The sequence below is a fragment of the Rana temporaria genome, chromosome 10 (genome assembly GCF_905171775.1).
Source record: "Rana temporaria chromosome 10, aRanTem1.1, whole genome shotgun sequence".
In the NCBI taxonomy this organism is placed as follows: domain Eukaryota; kingdom Metazoa; phylum Chordata; class Amphibia; order Anura; family Ranidae; genus Rana; species Rana temporaria.
The window spans coordinates 6,728,982-6,749,709 of NC_053498.1; the positions used below are offsets into that span (position 1 = coordinate 6,728,982).

The 20,728-nt window shown below is 48.5% G+C and overlaps 1 protein-coding gene across 1 annotated transcript in view; it reads right to left on the minus strand.

The window, feature by feature from the left end:
• Positions 1–1,098: 1,098 nt before the first annotated feature.
• Positions 1,099–20,728, minus strand: part of NPHS1 (NPHS1 adhesion molecule, nephrin) — a 52,614-nt gene continuing 32,984 nt past the window's right edge. The window contains exons 18-30 of the mRNA XM_040327090.1: positions 19,031–19,152; positions 16,019–16,184; positions 15,414–15,570; positions 12,698–12,849; positions 11,554–11,665; positions 10,375–10,556; positions 8,299–8,355; positions 7,672–7,794; positions 5,038–5,062; positions 3,287–3,398; positions 3,100–3,214; positions 1,634–1,740; positions 1,099–1,536 (exon numbers count right to left, since the gene is read on the minus strand). Coding sequence (XP_040183024.1) covers positions 1,411–1,536; positions 1,634–1,740; positions 3,100–3,214; positions 3,287–3,398; positions 5,038–5,062; positions 7,672–7,794; positions 8,299–8,355; positions 10,375–10,556; positions 11,554–11,665; positions 12,698–12,849; positions 15,414–15,570; positions 16,019–16,184; positions 19,031–19,152 — 1,556 coding nt within the window. The 3' untranslated portion in view covers positions 1,099–1,410. The remainder of the gene's footprint in view (positions 1,537–1,633; positions 1,741–3,099; positions 3,215–3,286; positions 3,399–5,037; positions 5,063–7,671; positions 7,795–8,298; positions 8,356–10,374; positions 10,557–11,553; positions 11,666–12,697; positions 12,850–15,413; positions 15,571–16,018; positions 16,185–19,030; positions 19,153–20,728) is intronic.

The following is a 20,728-nucleotide window of genomic DNA, read 5'->3' on the forward strand; positions in this document are numbered from 1 at the left end:
GGATCAGTATCTTCATTAGAGTAACTCCTCCATGAAGGTCTCCTCCTTGAAGGTCGGTTGGCCAGGGACTAACTGTAGAGACTCCAGTTTGACTCATAAATCCAGGGTTGTATCCAGTATGGACTTTTCGGTTGGCCAGGGACTATCTGTAGAGACTCCGGTTTGACTCATAGATCCAGGGTTGTATCCAGTATGGACTTTTCGGTTGGCCAGGGACTATCTGTAGAAGATCCAGTTTGACTCATAGATCCAGGGTTGTATCCAGTATGGACTTTTCGGTTGGCCAGGAACTATCTGTAGAGACTCCAGTTTGACTCATAGATCCAAGGTTGTATCCAGTATAGACTTTTCGGTTGGCCAGGGATTATCTGTAGAGACTCCGGTTTGACTCATAGATCCAGGGTTGTATCCAGTATGGACTTTTCGGTTGGCCAGGGATTATCTGTAGAGGATCCAGTTTGACTCATAGATCCAGGGTTGTATCCAGTATGGACTTTTCGGTTGGCCAGGGACTATCTGTAGAGACTCCAGTTTGACTCATAAATCCAGGGTTGTATCCAGTATGGACTTTTCGGTTGGCCAGGGATTATCTGTAGAGACTCCAGTTTGACTCATAGATCCAGGGTTGTATCCAGTATGGGCTTTTCGGTTGGCCAAGGATTATCTATAGAGACTCCAGTTTGACTCATAGATCCAGGGTTGTATCCAGTATGGACTTTTCGGTTGGCCAGGGACTATCTGTAGAGACTCCAGTTTGACTCGTAGATCCAGGGTTGTATCCAGTATGGACTTTTCGGTTGGCCAGGGACTATCTGTAGAGACTCCAGTTTGACTCATAGATCCAGGGTTGTATCCAGTATGGACTTTTCGGTTGGCCAGGGACTATCTGAAGAGGATCTAGTTTGACTCATAAATCCAGGGTTGTATCCAGTATGGACTTTTCGGTTGGCCAGGGATTATCTGTAAAGACTCCGGTTTGACTCATAGATCCAGGGTTGTATCTAGTATGGAATTTTCGGTTGGCCAGGGATTATCTGTAGAGACTCCGGTTTGACTCGTAGATCCAGGGTTGTATCGAGTATGGACTTTTCGGATCCAGGGTTGTATCCAGTATGGACTTTTCGGTTGGCCAGGGATTATCTGTAGAGACTCCAGTTTGACTCATAAATCCAGGGTTGTATCCAGTATGGACTTTTCGGTTGGCCAGGGACTATGTGTAGAGACTCCAGTTTGACTCATAGATCCAGGGTTGTATCCAGTATGGATTTTTACCTTGTCCACCAAATTGATCATACATGCACACGTAATGGGCGGTTCCTATTGCTTGTTCATTACTTATACCCTATTTTTCTAAGATTTTGCTATTTGGCTTACAAGTTGGCTAGAATCCCCTCAATAACTCTCCCGTGGTCACACCAAGTGTCCCTGCTCCCCATAGGGCGTGTCATACGTTGCAGGGGATGTCATGTCAGGTTCATCGTAGATTCTGGTTGGCTCCTGGAACCCTTCCCATGGTGCCTCTCTTCTTTGACTGGCCTGTTGGATTTGCGAGAAAAAGTAAGGAGAATCAGAATTAGTGGCCTTATCTACATGAATGTGGGTTTGTTCAATTGTTTGAGCTCAAGTGACTAACCATAATGCCAGGTGGCCATCTTGACCTGGAAGATGGGGGGTAAACTCCTTGTACCTCCTCATACTCATGGGCATCAGGGTCCCCATACCAGTCCTCATATCCAGCCTCTAGAACAACGACAGGACAGGCAAATGTGACATCATCACAAAACTGATTGAATGCTATGGTTGCTATTGTGGTTCTGTCAGGGCTTCCTTCTCTGAGCTGGCAGCTCAGCTGTCGGCTAATTGCCAGCTCCCATCTCTCCACAGTGACTCACCTGTTGTCAATCCGGCTCATCAGTCCTGCCTACTTAAAGCCTTCCAGTTCATTTGCTCTCTGCCTTCGCCTTTGTCAACATCACAGAGACTTTCTCCTGCGTTCCTGTTGTGGACTTGCTCGGCTGATGTTCCTTCTGGCTCCTGATCCTGCTTGCTGTACTACTACGTTTTTCTCGGACTCTCTGACATTGGCCTGGCTGACTACTCCCATTGGCAACCAAGCCTATAGCAATATTTTCTCCCGCCGATGCCAGGGGGTTTTCTACTCCCACTGGCTACAGTCTTGGCCCCCCTATGGTTTTCAAGGGCAGTAAACTGGCCCTTTGTTTCAAAAGTTTGGAGACCCCTGTTCTAAGGAATGTGGCCCTTTGCTGGCCTTTATCCGGCCTTTGGCAGACTATTGCTTTCACTGATATGAGGCACTATACCTCCCGCTGAAGCCAACAATGTGGTACTATTCCTCCCACTGACACAGACGATGGAATACTAATTTGCCCACCGACACCAACGATGGGGCACTATTCCTCCCATTGACGCCAATTAAGCAATTTTTTTTTTACTCCCATTGGCCACCAAGCCTATGACAATATTTACTCCCACCGTTGCCAGGGCATTTTCTACCCTCACTTGGCTACAGTATTGCCCCCCTCTAAATTTTGAAGGGCAGTAAACTAGCCCTTTGTTTCAAAAGTTTGGAGACCCCTGCTCTAAGGAATGTGGCCCTTTGCTTGCCTTTATCTGGCCCTTGGTAGACTATTACTTTCACTGATATGAGACACTATACCTCCCACTGAAGCCAACAATGTGGTACCATTCCTCCCACTGACACCAGAGATGGGGAACTAATTTGCCCACCGACACCAACGATGGGGCACTATTCCTCCCACTGACACCAAAGATGGGGCACTATTTCTCCCACTGACACCAGAGATGGGGAACTAATTCGCCCCACTGACACCAACAATGGGGCACTATTCCTCCCACTGACACCAAATACGTAAAAAAATGTACTCCCATTGGCCACCAAGCCTATGGCAATATTTACTCCCACCGTTGCCAGGGAATTTTCTACTCCCACTGGCTACAGTATTGCCCCCCTCTAAATTTTGAAGGGCGGTAAACTGGCCTTTTGTTTCAAACGTTTGGAGACCCCTGCTCTAAGGAATAGTCAACTATGTGTTAACCCATGTTAGTAATCTTACTCACCTGCCCAGTCTTGGAGCCGGGGATCCCCTCTCTCGGCGCTCTCATAGTGAGGGGAGAGGGATGGCTGGTAGTCCCGTGTAGGATAGTAGTAGAGTCCAGTTTCTGATGCGCTATCCTGAAAATGACCATGAAGACCGGGTCAGCAAACTCTTCCATGATCTCCCCTCCCCCTCACAGTCCATCTTACCTGGTAGACGCTAGACCCGGTTTCAGAGCCGCTGTCAATCAGTAAGGTCTTCTTGGCATGAGTGTTAATCAGTTCTCCATCTGCGTAGTCATTGAGGGCACCTTTAGACGTGCTGCACAACAATAAGGAATTCATTATAATGGAACCTCGATTGATGGAAATGAATTGTGAAATATATGAGGAGGGTCAACCAGTACAATCAAGTTGACCCGATGGCTTTAATCATGTTTAAGTCACTGCAGATAAGTCCGAGAGATATCAGAACTCCAAATCTGCATCTTTAGTCCATAACTCAGGAGCCTCAGTGACAGGGCTGGACTGGGACAAAAATGTGGCCCTGGACTTGATCCAGACCGGCCCAGGGCATAACACATCAGGGTACAGTGCACATCAGGGCACGGTACAGAGCTCAGCACATCAGGGCACAGCACATCAGGGCATGGGACACATCAGGGCACAACACGTATAGGGCACATCACAGCAGATCAGGGCACAGCACATCAGCTCATGGGGCACATCAGGCCATGGGGCACATCAGAGCACGGGGCACATCAGGCCATGGGGCACATCAGGGCACGGGGCACATCAGGGCACGGGGAAAATCAGGCCATGGGGCACATCAGGCCATGGGGCAAATCAGGGCACGGGGCACATCAGGCCATGGGGCACATCAGGCCATGGGGCACATCAGGGCAGGGGGCACATCAGGGCACAGGGCACATCAGGCCATGGGGCACATCAGGCCATGGGGCACATCAGGGCAGGGGGCACATCAGGCCATGGGGTACATCAGGGCACGGGACACATCAGGGCACGGGGCACATGAGGCCATGGGGCACATCAGGGCAGGGTGCACATCAGGGCACGGGTCACATCAGGAGGCACATCAGGCCATGGGGCACATCAGGGCACGGGGCACATCAGGCCATGGGGCACATCAGGGCACGGGGCACATCAGGCCATGGGGCACATCAGGGCACGGGGCACATCAGGCCATGGGGCACATCAGGGCAGGGGGCACATCAGGCCATAGGGGAACATCAGGGCACGGGGCACATCAGGCCATAAGGCACATCAGGGGACGGGGCACATAGTACATCAGAACACGGGGCACAGGGCACATCAGGGCACGGGGCACATCAGGGGACGGGGCACATAGTACATCAGAACACGGGGCACAGGGCACATCAGGGTACAGGGCACATTATGGTGCACATCGTTTACCAGCCAGCATGCAGAGTAGCGCAGGAAGCGTGTGTAATATGTTCTCTCTCCTGTCACGCCACTCACTCGGCTCTCCGGCGGCCCCTCCTCTCTTCTCGTCCATCCCAGATGATGTCACAAGCAAATGGGAATGGACGAGAAGAGGAGAGGGGCCGCCGGGAAGCAGCGTGAGTGCGGTGACAGGAGAGAGGACATATTACACACGCTTCCTGCGCTACTCTGCATGCTCGCTAAATCTCAATCTACCCATCGGCGATTGACAGGTAGATCGCCGCGGACGTCCGACCGGCCCACTGAGCCATCTGCCCACCGGGAATCTCCCGCTAGTCCCGATGGCCAGTCCATCCTTGCTCAGTGATGTGACCCAGAAGCCAGCCAGTATTATATGAAGGGGGTGGAGGAAAGTTCATGCTACCTGTGCATTCTGTGTTTATTCCTCTCACAGAGAGCTCAGTACAAGAACACACACACCGGGTGAATATTGTTATGCCTTAAATTAAGATTTCAGCCACAACTCTGGACCTTACCTCTCGTCTTTCTTTGCAGCATCTCCTGTGAAGGACACAAGGCAAGAAGGTTAGCAGTAGGGCCATTTAATTCACAAAATAATAAGACCATAATATATATCTATAAAAAAGTGTTTAATGGGAAATCCGTTTATCTGAAAACGATTAACAACACCGTTAACAAAGACAAAAAAATAAACAGACGCATCCGATACACATTTTTTATTTATTTATGTAATTATTTTTAAGCCCGTGCTGTGTGAACACACTCAAAACTCCACCCGGTGCAAAAACAAAGTGCCCAACAAATAGTGAGACACAAAAAGTGCACATGGACCTCCTTCGGAAAAAAAAAGGACCTTTGCCATGATCCCCTGGGGGGCGTTAGGCTCCAGACGGCACTGGGGTACTTCCCACGGTCCATCTTGCCAAAACCAGACAGACCCATTTTCTGGGAGGTCTGCCGAAACAGACCCCCCCATGTACTGGGTGGGGCTCCCCCCAAATAGTGAGACACAAAAAGTGCACAGGGTACACACATAGTCCTCCTTCAAAAAAAAAAAGGACCTTTGCCCTGATCCCCCGGGGGCGTTAGGCTCCAGACGGGGACTGGGGTACTTCACATGGTCCATCTGGCCAAAACCAGACGGACCCGTTCTCTGAGAGGTCTGCCAAAACAGACCACCCCAAGTACTAGGTGGGGCTTCCCCGAAGGCAGACCCCATGAGAGAGGGCGAACTCAGCCAGAAGGCCATGTCCTCCCTCTCCCAAGACTTTCAGGGCAGGCCCGAGGGCCTACAACCTACTCATCAAACATGAAATGTGTACAAACCCAACAACCCAAAAAAATACAAAAAGTGACAAACAACATACAGGTGGGGAAAAGGGGAGTGGAGAACGTGCAATGGTGCCATTGTTATGGTGTAATGGCCGGCCCTGAGGCCAGGAATAAAAATTCCTCTGGTCCTAGCCAAAAGGCAGGTGCAAAAAAAGTGTGTGTGGTGCAGTGGCCAAGGTGCCAGTAAAACGCAAAGTGCCCCTACGCACAGGGTGTACACATTATCCTCCTCCGAAGAGAAGGGACCTTTGCCCTGATCCCCCGGGGGCGTTAGGCTCCAGATGGGGACTGGGGTACTTCACACGGTCCATCTGGCCAAAACCAGACGGACCTGTTCTCTGGGAGGTCTGCCAAAACAGACCGCCACCAAGTACTAGGTGAGGCTCCCCCGAAGGCAGACCCCATGAGAGAGGGTGATCTAAGCCAGAAGGCCATGTCCTCCCTCTCTCAAGACTTTCAGGGCAGGCCCGAGGGCCTACACCCTACTCATCAAACGTGAGAGGTGTACAAACCCTGTGGGCGCTAATTGGCTTCCAAATGGTTAATCAGAGGGCGCACGGCTGTGCGTTCCCTGTTTAAACCATGCTGTGTTAGGAAATCGCTTATCTAACACTGGCCCGCCTCTCAGCCCATCAGGTGCACCGGGTCTGGTTACGGGTCACCTGATTGGCGGAAGCGACATCAAGGATGGGAGAAGACATCGAGGACTCGAAAGGGAGTGGAGGGAGGGAGCGGCACTTACCTTTCTTACCCGAGAAAGGTAAGTGCCGGGTGGGGGGACAAACTGGCATCATTTGAGGGGAAACTGGCAGCATTTGGGGACAAACTGGCTGCATTTGAGGGGAAACTGGCTGCATTTGGGGGGAAACTGGCTGCATTTGGTGGGGAAACTGGCTGCATTTGGTGGGGGAAACTGGCTGCATTTGGGGGAAAACTGGCTGCATTTGGTGGGGAAACTGGATGCATTTGGGGGGGAAACTGGATGCATTTGGGGGGAAACTGTCTGAATTTGATGGGGAAACTGGCTGCATTTGATGGGCAAACTGGCTGCATTTCGAGGGGGCAAACTGGCAGCATTTGGGGGGAAACTGGCTGCATTTTGGGGGAAACTGGCTGCATTTGATGGGGAAACTGGCTGTATTTGAGGGGGCAAACTGGCAGCATTTGGGGGGGAAACTAGCATCATTTGGGGGGGAAACTAGCATCATTTGGGGGGGGGACTGGCATCATTTGGGGGAAACTGGCTGCATTTGGGAGGAAACTGGCTGCATTTGATGGGGAAACTGGCTGTATTTGAGTGGGCAAACTGGCTGCATTTGGGGGGAAACTGGCTGTATTTGAGGGGGCAAACTGGCATCATTTGGGGGGGAAACTGGCATCATTTGGGGGAAACTGGCATCATTTGGGGGGAAACTGGCTGCATTTGGGGGGAAACTGGCTGCATTTAAGTGAAAACTGGCTGCATTTGGGGGGAAACTGGCATCATTTGAGGGGGCAAACTGGCGTTGTTTGATGGGCACAGTGGCTGTGTTTAATGGGCACAGTGGAGGCAATTGATGTTTTTTTTTTTTTTTTTTTTTCGTTTGTTTGCGCCCCCCAAACTTGGCCCCTACTTACAGTGAGTAATTACAGCACCCCAGGACTGCAACTCCAGGGGCACATACACCACGGACTTGTTTCAGGACCCGGCCTTCGGCCGGACCAAGTGCCTCTCTATCCCCATCAGGAGGTAACCCTTCCAGCTTTCTCGCATGCGATACACATTGCAGGAGGGGCATTTCCTGCTGCATTTCTGACACCCATGTTGAGGGGTTTACCTTCTTTTGTTCTCATCCTGTGTCTCCTCACCAAACAGCAGACAAGACCTGCGTTGGATATGATAAGCAGAGCCCCGCCTCCTCCCATTGCAGCAAACAAATATGGCGTCCATGCAAAGGCATCTGGGTAATGGAAGAAAAAATGTACATTTGCGGCCGCTTAAGTAGAACGTTCGGCAATTAAATATTGGCTTTAGGTTGCTTCTCAGTCCCTAAGTCATAAACAAATTTAGTCCAGCCAATAGGAATTCCTGAAATGCCTCTTTATACCAAGTCGCTGCATGCCAGTCTGGTAGCGTGTAATCTGTAAGCTAATGGGCTGAAATAGAGATACGTGGGCTTAATGTGGAGATAGAAACTTACATTGGATGTTCACATTTTGGGGACAATCTGTATTGGTTCATAAAGAAAGGGAAGCAACGGCACAGGGTCTGCACAATTGTCGGCTCGGTTAAGGAATCCCAAGGATCCGTTGCTGGTAAACAAAATCGAATATATCTGTTTTAACTGCTTTAGAGCTGTTTGTAGTTTCTATTTTCATAGTCAATGGCCCTAAAAGTCATTAAGCTTGGTCACTGCTCCACCCCAGGGTCACATGAGGTTGCTGATCCTATCTGGGTCCCTCACCTGCTTGTGGTGCAACTGGTGTTGGCTCTGGTTTCGGGGGCTCCAGTTGGAGGTCCTCTGAAAGGAGAATAACATAAACCTTCTTTATTGTTAAATTGTTCAGAAAACTTTTCACTTTATACTGTATATTGTCGATTAAAGTCTGTCAAACCTTTTTTAGAAAAACAGTCGATTGAGAAAATAGCTCCTCGGGGGTGTGACCTAGTGGTCAGAGAGGAAATTGTAGGAGGTGATATATAAGGTCATTAAGGAACAGACTGAGTGGTTAGGTAAAGAAAAGAAAAAAACAAGAACACCTTTCAAGCAGATCTTCCTGAAAAGAAGCCATTTAACCTGAAGCTATTAGGCCCCCAGGGCCGATCCTAGGCAGGGTGCACAGGGTGCATTGCACCCAGGCGCCAGCAGAGGTGGGGGGCGCCAAACATCCAACAGACTCTCTAACAGAAGCCCTCTCTGCTCCAGCTCCCAATAAAGTACTCTGCTTCTCTTCCTGTATTTTGTTTATTGTTAAGAGATCATGTAAGGATCCCAGGTTAATGAAGACTTTGTGGGGGAAGCATCTCTGTGGTTGAGTCATTGCCATAGAAACATTTGTAAAGGGGAGGAGTTAGTAAAATGACGACGCCCATGTGGAGGCGCCATAAATATTTCTGCACCCAGGCGCCTGCGACCCTAGGATCGGCTCTGTAGGCCCCAGTAATTGTTAATTTGGTGAAAAATCTTGTCTACACTTGATAGCTTTTCTGTTTTGTATGTTGAAGGTCAAAGTTTAGTCATCGAAACCTTTTCAAAAATAATAGTCCTCTTAGAATATGTCTCCTTAGCTTGGCTTAGTGATCAAGGAGGAGAATAAAATTGTGAGTGGCGATATATATAGTCATTAAGTGACAGACTGAGCAATTGGGTAAAAAAAATGTAATAAATAAAAGAACACCTTCCAAGCAGATCTACCTGTAGGGAAGAGCGACATTTAACCTGAAGCCACTGGCTGTTTGCCTGTGATCCTGACCTTTTGCCTGTCCCTCGGTTACCCTTGTTTGCCTGTTGCCCTGACCTTGGCTTACCCATCACTACCGCTTGTCCTGCTTGCTGCTTCCCCTCTCTACCTGCAGAGCGTGACCTAGGGGATCCCAGGGGTCGTGACCTGGATCCAGCTGCGGCGAAGGCCATCCTCACCACTAGAGGCTCTGGTGAACACAAAGCTGGGTCTTAGACTCCGCGCCCTGGGCGATCTTGGGTTCACGCTTCCTCTCTAATCGCAGCAGTCGGCCATAGGGTTCACTACCCTGTGGTGCATCCCTGACCCCAACAGGGTGCACTTGTCACCTGGCCACAGGTGACCTGACAAGTCCTCTCAGAATATGTCTCCTCGGGGGTGTGACCCAGTGGTGAAGGAGGAGGATAAAATTGTGGGTGGGGGTGTTTCAGGTCATTAAGTGGCTAACTGAGCAATTGGGTAAGGAAAAAAAAGATCTGCCTATGGGGAAGAAGGCTTTGACAACTTGGGACAACCAATGAGTCATCTGTATGGAGAGTATCATCCTTGGGGTGTGAACTAGGGGCCAAGGAGGAGAATGACATTTTGGGTGGGAATGTTAAGTCATAAAGACACCTTATTTCCCCCTTATTTATGAAGTCATAAAGCTGAAAACCAAGTAATGATCCAACAGGGAACATCTTCCTGTAAAGTAGACTACCATTTAGCCTGAGGTCACCCCTTGCTGTCTATGACAGCAAAAGCTAGCCAATCATCAAGTTTTCCACATGGTGGCCTCCCTCCCAGGAGGAGCTGCTTAGAAGGTGATCTTGGCTGTATGTTTACCCAGCCTTCCAATAATGTGCCTGGGGTCAGTAAAGAGGACCTGTCAAACACAGTTATTTTTGAGCATGGATAAAGTTCAGTTTATTCAGTTGTCTAAATGGCAACATCAACTTTGGTTTTCCAAAATTAGAAAGCCAATTTTGGGAAGCCAAAGTTTGACAGACTATCGGTACAGAAATTTGTCCTAGAATAGGAAAGCAGCAGCAAAGACTTTTGTATTGTAAACCCCCCGCCATCCCGCTTCCATGGGTAACCTTGTGTGGTGACCGATACGACGGCATCTCCATCTGCGTAGTTGCTGTCTCCCAACACGTTAATGGCGTTGACTGAGAAATTATAGGTGGTGCTGCCCTTTAGACCTGTAATAGTGAACACCGTGGACTGGGGTGGGAAAACGTCCACATACATGTAACTGTCTACTCCGCTCCACCGGTACCTGGAAAAGAAATGACATTTTTGCACCATTACATGAATGGGATGTAAGGATGTAATTTGTGCTGTGACCTCTCTATTGGGTAAGAAAAAGTTCAGGGACAACTCCGCCCTTTTATATAGCTTGATATTACAAAGGCATATCAGTGTTAGGGGTAGGGTTAGGGTTAGGGCTAGGGGGTTAGGGTTTAGGGCTAAGGTTAAGGGTTAGGGGTTAGGGTTAGGGGTTTAGGGTTAGCGGTTAGGGTTAGGGGGTTAGAGGTTAGGGTTAGGGGTTAGGGTTAGGGGGTTAGGGTTAGGGGTTAGGGTGTTAGGGTTAACGGTTAGGGGTTAAGGGTTAGGGTTAGGGTTAGGGGGTTAGGGTTAGGGTGTTAGGGTTAGGGGGTTAGTAATATATTACCCTTGAATATTAAGGCTAGGATTTAGGAATTGGAACAGGGACCTTCCCCAGAGGTCAAAAGCCAGAAGGCGGGTTCCCGGAGGTCAAAAGTCATGAGGCGTGGCTGACCCACCCCCACCAAAGTGTACCGCCTACCCCAACTATGTCAGGGAATGAACAATTCGGGGAATGAACAAGCTGGGGAAAGTTAAAGGGTTAGTCCACCCCAGAGTGATATTTCAGTTACAGATGGAATATGGTCATCTATTGGCTTCTTATAGCTCTTGGTGACTCCAGTATTGAGATTTCCCTGCAGGGCCAGGACAAGGGGTGGGCAGGAGGGGAAGCTGCCCTGGGCACAGCAGAGCAAGGGGACAGAGAATGGACAGAGGGAAGTAAACCCATTCTACGGGATGCATTAACAGTGAGGGAGGGGGCGCAGTTCCACATCCTTGCCCTGGGAAATAGACGAAACTCTCCTGGCACTGTTTCCCTGCCAGCGTTAGTCTGTTCCCGCCCACTCCTGGGTGCTCCACCTCCTCCTGTGGCATTCTCCATCATATAATATACAGTACATTTATAAGGAAAGGATGCCCCTTTATCAACGTTACTCATCACTCGCCTCACTCTGAACTTTTGCTCCAGTCCGCCATCAAACCCGGCACTCCACCCCAAAGTGACGGAATTTTCCTTGAAACTGAGGACTTTCAGATCCGATGGAGGGTCTGGTCGACCTGGATAACAGGACGGGAAAAGAAAAATATACAGCTGAAGTTCATCACTTTGTCTCTGTACTATGCAATGCAAGCAGATCATGGCTGGTAGGAGTGGCCAGCAGGATGCTGTTCATAGCTTCCAGAAGACACCACATTGGACTGACTTCTTTTAAGGGCCCTCTGTTCTGATTCATGCAGTGGGCTGTATCTTGGGAAGGGTTATACAAATATCAAGATACAGTGGAACCTCAGATTACGAGCATAATCTGTTCCAGGAGAACGCTCGTAATCCAAAGCACTCGCATATCAAAGCGAGTTTCCCCATTGAAGTCAATGGAAACGAAAATAATTTATTCCGCATTGACTTCAATGGCATGCAATACCGCATGTGGCCAGGGGGCGCCGGAGAGCCTCGGAAATGTCCGGATAAGTCCAAGGACACCTCGACTGACCTTGGCAAACCTCAGAAAGACTCCGTTCCCGAGGTTTGCCAAGGTCAGCCGAGCTGTCCTCGGGCCTTTCCGTGCATTTCCGAACAGCGCCGATCGGCTCCGGCGCCCCCCACCTCAGGCCAAACGCAGTACTGCACACCGCTTTGGCCTGAATCCTGCTCGAACAGCCAGACAACGCTGGCAAACCGAGTTAGGATTTTTTTTAAATACAGTGCTCGTATTGCGAAACACTCGTTAACCTTGTTACTCGCAATTTGAGGTTCCACTGTACCTCAATAGGTGGGTGTCAGTCTAGAGGAGTGGGTGTGGATGTATTTGCATGCAGCCCACCCTAGGTAATACCCACACATAATTCTGAGACTCCATGATCCATTGAATGAAAGGGGTGCGCCAGGGACACTAATGCTAAAGAGCAAGATTTTAAAACAAATTGTAAAGCCCATACATTCCCTTTAATCTTCATAGAGACCATCCAACATGCTACAAGCTCTCTGAGAGCAATCATAGGTAGCAATAAATCATACTATACATATGCCTCATATGGAGGAACAAGTTATTGCATCATCTTATTTGGGATTTGGTCAAGAGTTGGCCTTACTAGTGCTGACGAGATGGATGGAGAAGGTGTCCAATCCGAGGCCGTTGGTCGCTGTGCATGTAAAGATGGCGTAGTCATGAACCGCGCTGACGTTAGCGATGATCAGTGTGCTGGTGTGAACCCATTGCTCATGGAACGTCTGGACCGAGTACCTAAGGGAGACACCAGTGTCACATTCAAAAAATAGGCCACCCCACCATCAGGGGATACTCATTGAAAGGTCAACATTCTTAGTAACTCTGAAGAACATGTACCAAAATCAATATTTTATTCATTTTTATGGTCAGGTACCTAGAAATTACAATTGTACACATTTATTTTCTTGTCAGGTAGGTAATATACAGTAGCATATGTTCTTCTTGGAAGTAGATCCATGGTGAAGGTATGGAGCTTGGATCCATGGTGAAGGTATTGACCATGGATCCGCGGTGCAGATATGGACCTTAGATCCGTGGTGAAGGCATGGACCTTGGATCAATGTTAATGGTATGGAGCTTGGATCAATGGTGAAGGTATGGACCATGGATCCATGGTGAAGGAATGGACCTTTACCATGGTCCATAACTTGAAGGAGGTATGGTGAAGGTATAGACCTTGCATCCAAGGTGAAGGTATGGACCTTGGGTAAATAATAAAGGTATGGACCTTGGGTCCAAGGTAAAGGTATGGCACTTGAATCAATGGTGATGGTATGGAGCTTGGATCCATGGTGAAAGTATGGACCTTGGATCCAAGGTGAAGGTATGGACCTTGGGTAAATGGTAAAGGTATGGACCTTGGATCCAAGGTAAAGGTATGGCACTTGAATCAATGGTGATAGTATGGAGCTTGGATCCATGGTGAAGGTATGGACCATGGATCCGTGGTGAAGGTATGGACCTTTACCATGGTCCATAACTTGAAGGAGGTATGGTGAAGGTATGGACCTGGGATCCATGGTGAAGGTATGGACCTTGGATCCATGGTGAAGTTATGGACCTTGAATCAATGGTGAAGGTATGGACCTTGAATCAATGGTGAAGGTATGGACCTTGAATCAATGGTGAAGGTATGGACCTTGGGTAAATGGTAAAGGTATGGACCTTGGATCCAAGGTAAAGGTATGGCACTTGAATCAATGGTTATGGTATGGAGCTTGGATCCATGGTGAGTAAAATTTATGTTCAGTTCTCAAGTGATGGACCTTGGATCCATGGTGAAGTTATGGACCTTGAATCAATGGTGAAGGTATGGACCTTGGATCCGTGGTGAAGGTATGGACCTTGGATCCGTGGTGAGAGTATGGACCTTGGATCCGTGGTGAAGGTATGGACCTTGGATCCATGGTAAAGCTATGGACCTGGGATCCATGGTGAAGGTATGGACCTTGGATCCGTGGTGAAGGTATGGACCTTGGATCCATGGTGAAGGTATGGACCTTGGATCCATGGTGAAGGTATGGACCTTGGGTACATGGTGAAGGTATGGACCTTGGATCCATGGTGAAGGTATGGACCTTGGATCCATGGTGAAGCTATGGACCTTGGATTCATGGTGAAGGTATGAACCTTGGATCCATGGTGAAGGTATGGACCTTGGATCCATGGTGAAGGTATGGACCTTGGATCCATGGTGAAGGTATGGACCTTGGATCAATGGTGAAGGTATGGACATTAGGTACATGGTGAAGGTATGGACCTTGGATCCATGGTGAAGGTATGGACATTGGATCAATGGTAAGGGTATGGACCTTGGGTACATGGTGAAGGTATGGACCTTGGATCCATGGTGAAGGAATGGACCTTTACCATGGTCCATAACTTGAAGGAGGTATGGTGAAGGTATGGACCTGGGATCCATGGTGAAGGTATGGACCTTGGGTAAATGGTAAAGGTATGGACCTTGGATCCATGGTGAAGGTATGGACCTTGGATCCATGGTGAAGGTATGGACCTTGGATCAATGGTGAAGGTATGGACCTTGGATCAATGGTGAAGGTATGGACCTTAGGTACATGGTGAAGGTATGGACCTTGGATCCATGGTGAAGGTATGGACCTTGGATCAATGGTAAGGGTATGGACCTTGGGTACATGGCGAAGGTATGGACCTTGGATCCATGGTGAAGGAATGGACCTTTACCATGGTCCATAACTTGAAGGAGGTATGGTGAAGGTATGGACCTGGGATCCATGGTGAAGGTATGGACCTTGGGTAAATGGTAAAGGTATGGACCTTGGATCCAAGGTGAAGGTATGGACCTTGGGTAAATGGTAAAGGTATGGACCTTGAATCCAAGGTAAAGGTATGGCACTTGAATCAATGGTGATGGTATGGAGCTTGGATCCATGGTGAAGGAATGGACCTTTACCATGGTCCATAACTTGAAGGAGGTATGGTGAAGGTATGGACCTGGGATCCATGGTGAAGGTATGGACCTTGGGTAAATGGTAAAGGTATGGACCTTGGATCCAAGGTGAAGGTATGGACCTTGGGTAAATGGTAAAGGTATGGACCTTGGATCCAAGGTAAAGGTATGGCACTTGAATCAATGGTGATGGTATGGAGCTTGGATCCATGGTGAAGGTATGAACCTTGGATCCATGGTGAAGGTATGGACCTTGGATCAATGGTGAAGGTATGGACCTTGGATCCATGGTGAAGGTAGAAAACCCTACTGGCAATTTGGAGTTTCAACGAGCAAACTAACCCAAAATACCATATCGCAAGAAGGCTACCTGGGGTTCTTATAATCCAGAGTCACTCCGTTCTTTGCCCAGCTGAATGAGACGGTCGGGATACCCTCAGCTTTGCAGACAAGGCCAGTAGAAGTCTTCCCATCTCCTGGTACAGCCACCTTGCTCAGGTGCACCCCCTTCTGTATCTCTGGCTTAACTGCAGGAAGAAGGACATTAAAAGTGAAACTCAAGGAAGATGTAAAAAAGATACAAATGAATGCAGTACTATGTTAATTATTATATGATTAAGTGTATTTGTTTCAGGCAGTATAAGTACCTGAATTTGACCTGTACAGCAGAGCCAAGACAGGTGGAGGGAGAAGCAGCACAAGAAGCCAATCGGTTGTGCTGTATTGCTAACAAAGAACATGTTAATAAGAGGAGAGAGCAGGGTGGCAGAGAGATGCTGCTTCTCCCTTCACTGTCCAGTCACAGGCTGGGGGAGGGACAAGAATGTACAGGAACACTATCATGGGATAATTATAGGTGGGGTTACCATCACTGACCTCCTTTTGAAAATGATAGTTTCCTGGCTGCCTCTGACTTTTAGAGTGACTGGCCCAGAACAAGCATGCAGATTATAATAAAAATGAAAATGTACTTACAGCGCACAATCAGCCGAGCGTCGGCCCTTACAGCTGGTGGCACCCCGTTATCCACCGCGCACTCGTAACGCCCGGCATCTGACCTCTTAGCTTCATTGATAATCAGACGCCCGGTGAGACCGTCAACTTGTCTCTCCAGACCAGACAGATCCCGTTCTTCATCTCCCTGTCAATGGGTAACAGACGCCACTCAACTGTCTAATTGTCTTTCAAAGTATTTCCGGGTAAACTGTCCAATATAGCGATATAACGAGAGAGCTCATAGTGGTGTATTTTAGTTTTGTGCTGCCCTAGGCAAGACTAAAATCAGGCACCTCCATCTAAATTTGCCCCACCCTTTCCTGTCTAAGATCCACCCCTGCATCTGTAAACCCCACCCCTTCCTCTTTAGGCTCCACCTTATGCTTGAACTTGTAGACCTTCACTTGTTGGGGGCGGGGGGGGGGGGGGTCACATCCTCTGCTCTGTCGGGTTCATGCTGGGACTTTCAGTCCTTCACTTTTGGCATGGTCCCAGCATGAACCCCTGAGATCTCAGGATATGACCCCCCATCTAAATTTGCCCCATCCCTTCCTGTTTAAGATCTGTAAACTCCACCCCTTCCTCTTTAGGCCCCACCTTATGCTTGGACTTGTAGACCTTCACTTGTTGAGGGTGGGGGGGGGGGGGTCACATCCTCTGCTCTGTCGGGTTCATGCTGGGACTTTCAGTCCTTCACTTTTGGGAGGGTCCAAGCATGAACCCCTGAGATCTAAGGATATGACCCCCCCCCCCATCTAAATTTGCCCCACCCCTTCCTGTTTAAGATCTGTAAACTCCAGTTCTTTCTCTTTAGGCTCCACCTTATGCTTGGACTTGTAGACCTTCACTTGTTGAGGGTGGGGGGGGGGTCACATCCTCTGCTCTGTCGGGTTCATGCTGGGACTTTCAGTCCTTCACTTTTGGGAGGGTCCCAGCATGAACCCCTGAGATCTAAGGATATGACCCCCCCATCTAAATTTGCCCCACCCCTTCCTGTTTAAGATCTGTAAACTCCACCCCTTCCTCTTTAGGCTCCACCTTATGCTTGGACTTGTAGTCCATCACTAGTTGGGGGGGGTCATGTTTGGACTTGTCATCCATCCTCAGCTCTTAGGGGTTCATGCTTGCAGTCCTTCACTTAGCATGAACCCCTGAGTTCTAAGGGTGTGACCCCCAAAAGTGAAGAACTACAAGTCCCAGCATGAACCCCTTAGATCTAAGGGTACAATTCCCTCCACAATTAAAGGACTACAAGTCCCAGCATGAACCCCTGAAATATAAGTATGTGAACCCCAAAAAGTGAAGGACAACAAGTGCCAGCATGAACCCCTGAGTTCTAAGGGTGTGACCCCCAAAAGTGAAGGACTACAAGTCCCAGCATGAACCCCTTAGATCTAAGGGTACAATTCCCTCCAAAATTAAAGGACTACAAGTCCCAGCATGAACCCCTGAAATATAAGGATGTGAACCCCCAAAAGTGAAGGACAGCAAGTGCCAGCATGAACCCCTTAGATCTAAGGATGCGATTCCCTCCAAAATTCAAGAACTACAAGTTCCAGCATGAACCCCTGAGATTAAAGGATGTGACCCTTTAGATCTCATGGGTTTATGCTGGGACCTGTAGTCCTTCGCTATTTGGGGGAGGCAGGGGGTGTCACATCCTTAGCTTTAAGGGGCTCATGCTGGGACTTGCAGTCCTTCACTTAACATGAACTCCTGAGTTCTAAGGATTTAACCCCCCCAAATTCGAAGGACTACAATTCCCAGGATGAACCCCTGAGATCTAAGGATATGACCCCCCCTCAAATGTTAAGGACTACAAGTCCCAGCATGAGGCCCTCAGATCTAAGGATGTGACTCCCTCCAAAATTAAAGGACTAAAAGTTCCAGCATGAACCCCTGAGATTTAAGGATGTGACCCTTTAGATCTCATGGGTTCATGCTGGGACCTGTAGTCCTTCACTAGTTGGGGGGGGGCAGGGGGTGTCACAACCTCAGCTTTGAGGGGCTCACGCTGGGACTTGCAGTCCTTCACTTAGCATGAACCCCTGAGATCTAAGGATGTGACCCCCCCAAAAGCAAAGGACTACAAGTCCCAGCACGAACCCCTAAGATCTAAGGATCTGACCCCTTAGAGCTCACAGGTTCATGCTGGGACCTGTAGTACTTCACTAGTTGGGGGGGGGCAGGGGGTGTCACATCCTCAGCTCTGAGGGACTCATGCTGGGACTTGCAGTCCTTTAATTAGCATGAAACCCTGAGAGCTAAGGATTTGACCCCCCTCAAAATTTAAGGACTACAAGTCCCAGGATGAACCCCTGAGATCTAAGGATGTGACTCCCTCCAAAATTAAAAGACTACATGTCCCAGAATGAACCCCTAAGATCAAGGAATGTGACCCCTTATTGCTCACGGGTTCATGCTGGGAGGGGGGCATGTCACATCCTCAGCTTTGAGGGGCCCATGCTGGGACCTGTAGTCCCTCACTTTTTTAAATCCTCCTCCGCTTTGAATGCTGGGGCCTCTGCCTCGCTCTGCTTAGTGGCGGGGATGTGACGTCACTGGTTGCTAGATGCCGGGCGCCATGACCCTAGCAACCATTGGGCAGTAGAGCCAGCGGTGGAGGTGGAGCAAGCTACAGGTCCCAGCCATCCGGGATTAATACTGTGAGTTAGTAAAGCGGCACTGCCTTTGGCGGCCTTTTTTGGGGCATCTGATTGGCGCCTCTGTTCTCTGCAGTCCTCACTAGCGTCCCTTCTGCCTGGAGGGTGGCGGCGCACCCCTGTAAAATGCCGCCCAAGGCCTTGTTTTTCTTGCGGTAGATATGCCCCTGTCTATAACCCGGTGTTCTGGGAACACCTACTCCAGAGCTTGTGCAGAACATTGATTCCCAGCTCCGCCCACATTGATTCCCAGCCCCGCCCACAAAGCTCTCTCACCTCCTATGCAGCCTACATGTGCACATTCAAAGAACGGGGTGACCTCACTTACCAACCACCTCCACTGGAACATGCCATCTGTGGCCGGATTGGCATCAGCTGTGCACACGATCTCCGCCCGGCCCCCCAAATCCACCTCTGTGGGGTCCCCAAGGCTACGAATAGTCGGAGAGTCTGTGGAGGAGACGGAAGGTTATTCCACAAGAGGCAACTGAAGCTCTCTCTGTAATTAAACACTATGGGCCAGATTCACAAACAATTACAGCTTTATGTCCTTTACGTTACTCCGCGGCAAGTTTTCATCGTAAGTGCTTGATTCACAAAGCACTTGCGTGTAAACTTGAGGCGGCGTAGCATAAAGCCGTCCGGCGCAAGCCCGCCTAATTCAAATGGGTCGTGTACCATTTAAATTAGGCGCGTTCCCGCGCCGAACGTACTGCGCATGCTCCGTTTTTAAATTTACCGCCGTGCTTTGTGCGAAATGACGTAATCTTTTGAACGGCGACGTGCGTTACGTCCTTTCCTATTCACGGATGACTTACGCAAAAAAAATAAAAATTAAAATTCGACGTGGGAACGACGGCCATACTTTAACATGGGCAGTCTAAATATAAGCCATGAAATAGCAGCCTTAACTATACGCTGGGAAAAGCCGACTAGCGACGACGTAAGAGAATGCGACGAACGCGCGTACCTTCGTGGATCGCCATAAACAGCTAATTAGCATACCCGACGCGGAAAACGACGCAAACTCCACCCAGCGGGCACCGAAGTATTACACCTACGCCTGTCGGATCGAAGCCTAAAGCCGTCGTATCTTGGTTTGAGAATTCAAACTAAAGATACGACGCGGCAAATTTGAAAATACGCCGGAGTATCAGTAGATACGCCGGCGTATTTCGACTGTGAATCTGGCCCACTGCATGTACATTTGTTCTGTGCCAATTAAATCAAAATCGAATGTTATTTGGCTATTTTCTCTCAAGGTTGATCTTCCTTCATAAACTGATTTAGGAAAATACCGTATTAGGCCACTAGATGGAGCTGGTGATCACAGTGCCATCTAGTGGTCATAATGTGGTGTTTTCCTATATTCTCTATAACTGAATAACATGTGACCTGAAGAGAAAAAAAGCCTAATAACATTCGATTTTGCCCCCATTCACACAGAACAAATGTACATGTAGTTTCACATGATGAATAACTCAATGACAATTTTTTTTTATAAATACAAATCTATGTGAAGAATTGTAGGGGATACAATGAGGGAAAAGGGGCATTTGTCCCAAGACCCAATGGTATTAATGGGTCACACATAGTATTATTGGGTCACACATAGTATTATTGGGTCACATATAGTATTATTGGATCACACAGTATTATTGGGTCACACATAGTATTATTGGGTCACACATAGTATTATTGGGTCACACAGTATTATTGGGTCACACATAGTATTATTGGGTCACACATAGTATTAATGGATCACACATAGTATTATTGGGTCACACATAGTATTATTGGGTCACATATAGTATTATTGGATCACACAGTATTATTGGGTCACATATAGTATTATTGGGTAACACATAGTATTATTGAGTCACATATAGTATTATTGGGTCACACATAGTATTATTGAGTCACATATAGTATTATTGGGTCACACATAGTATTATTGGGTCACACATAGTATTATTGGGTCACACATAGTATTATTGGGTCACACATAGTATTATTGGGTCACATA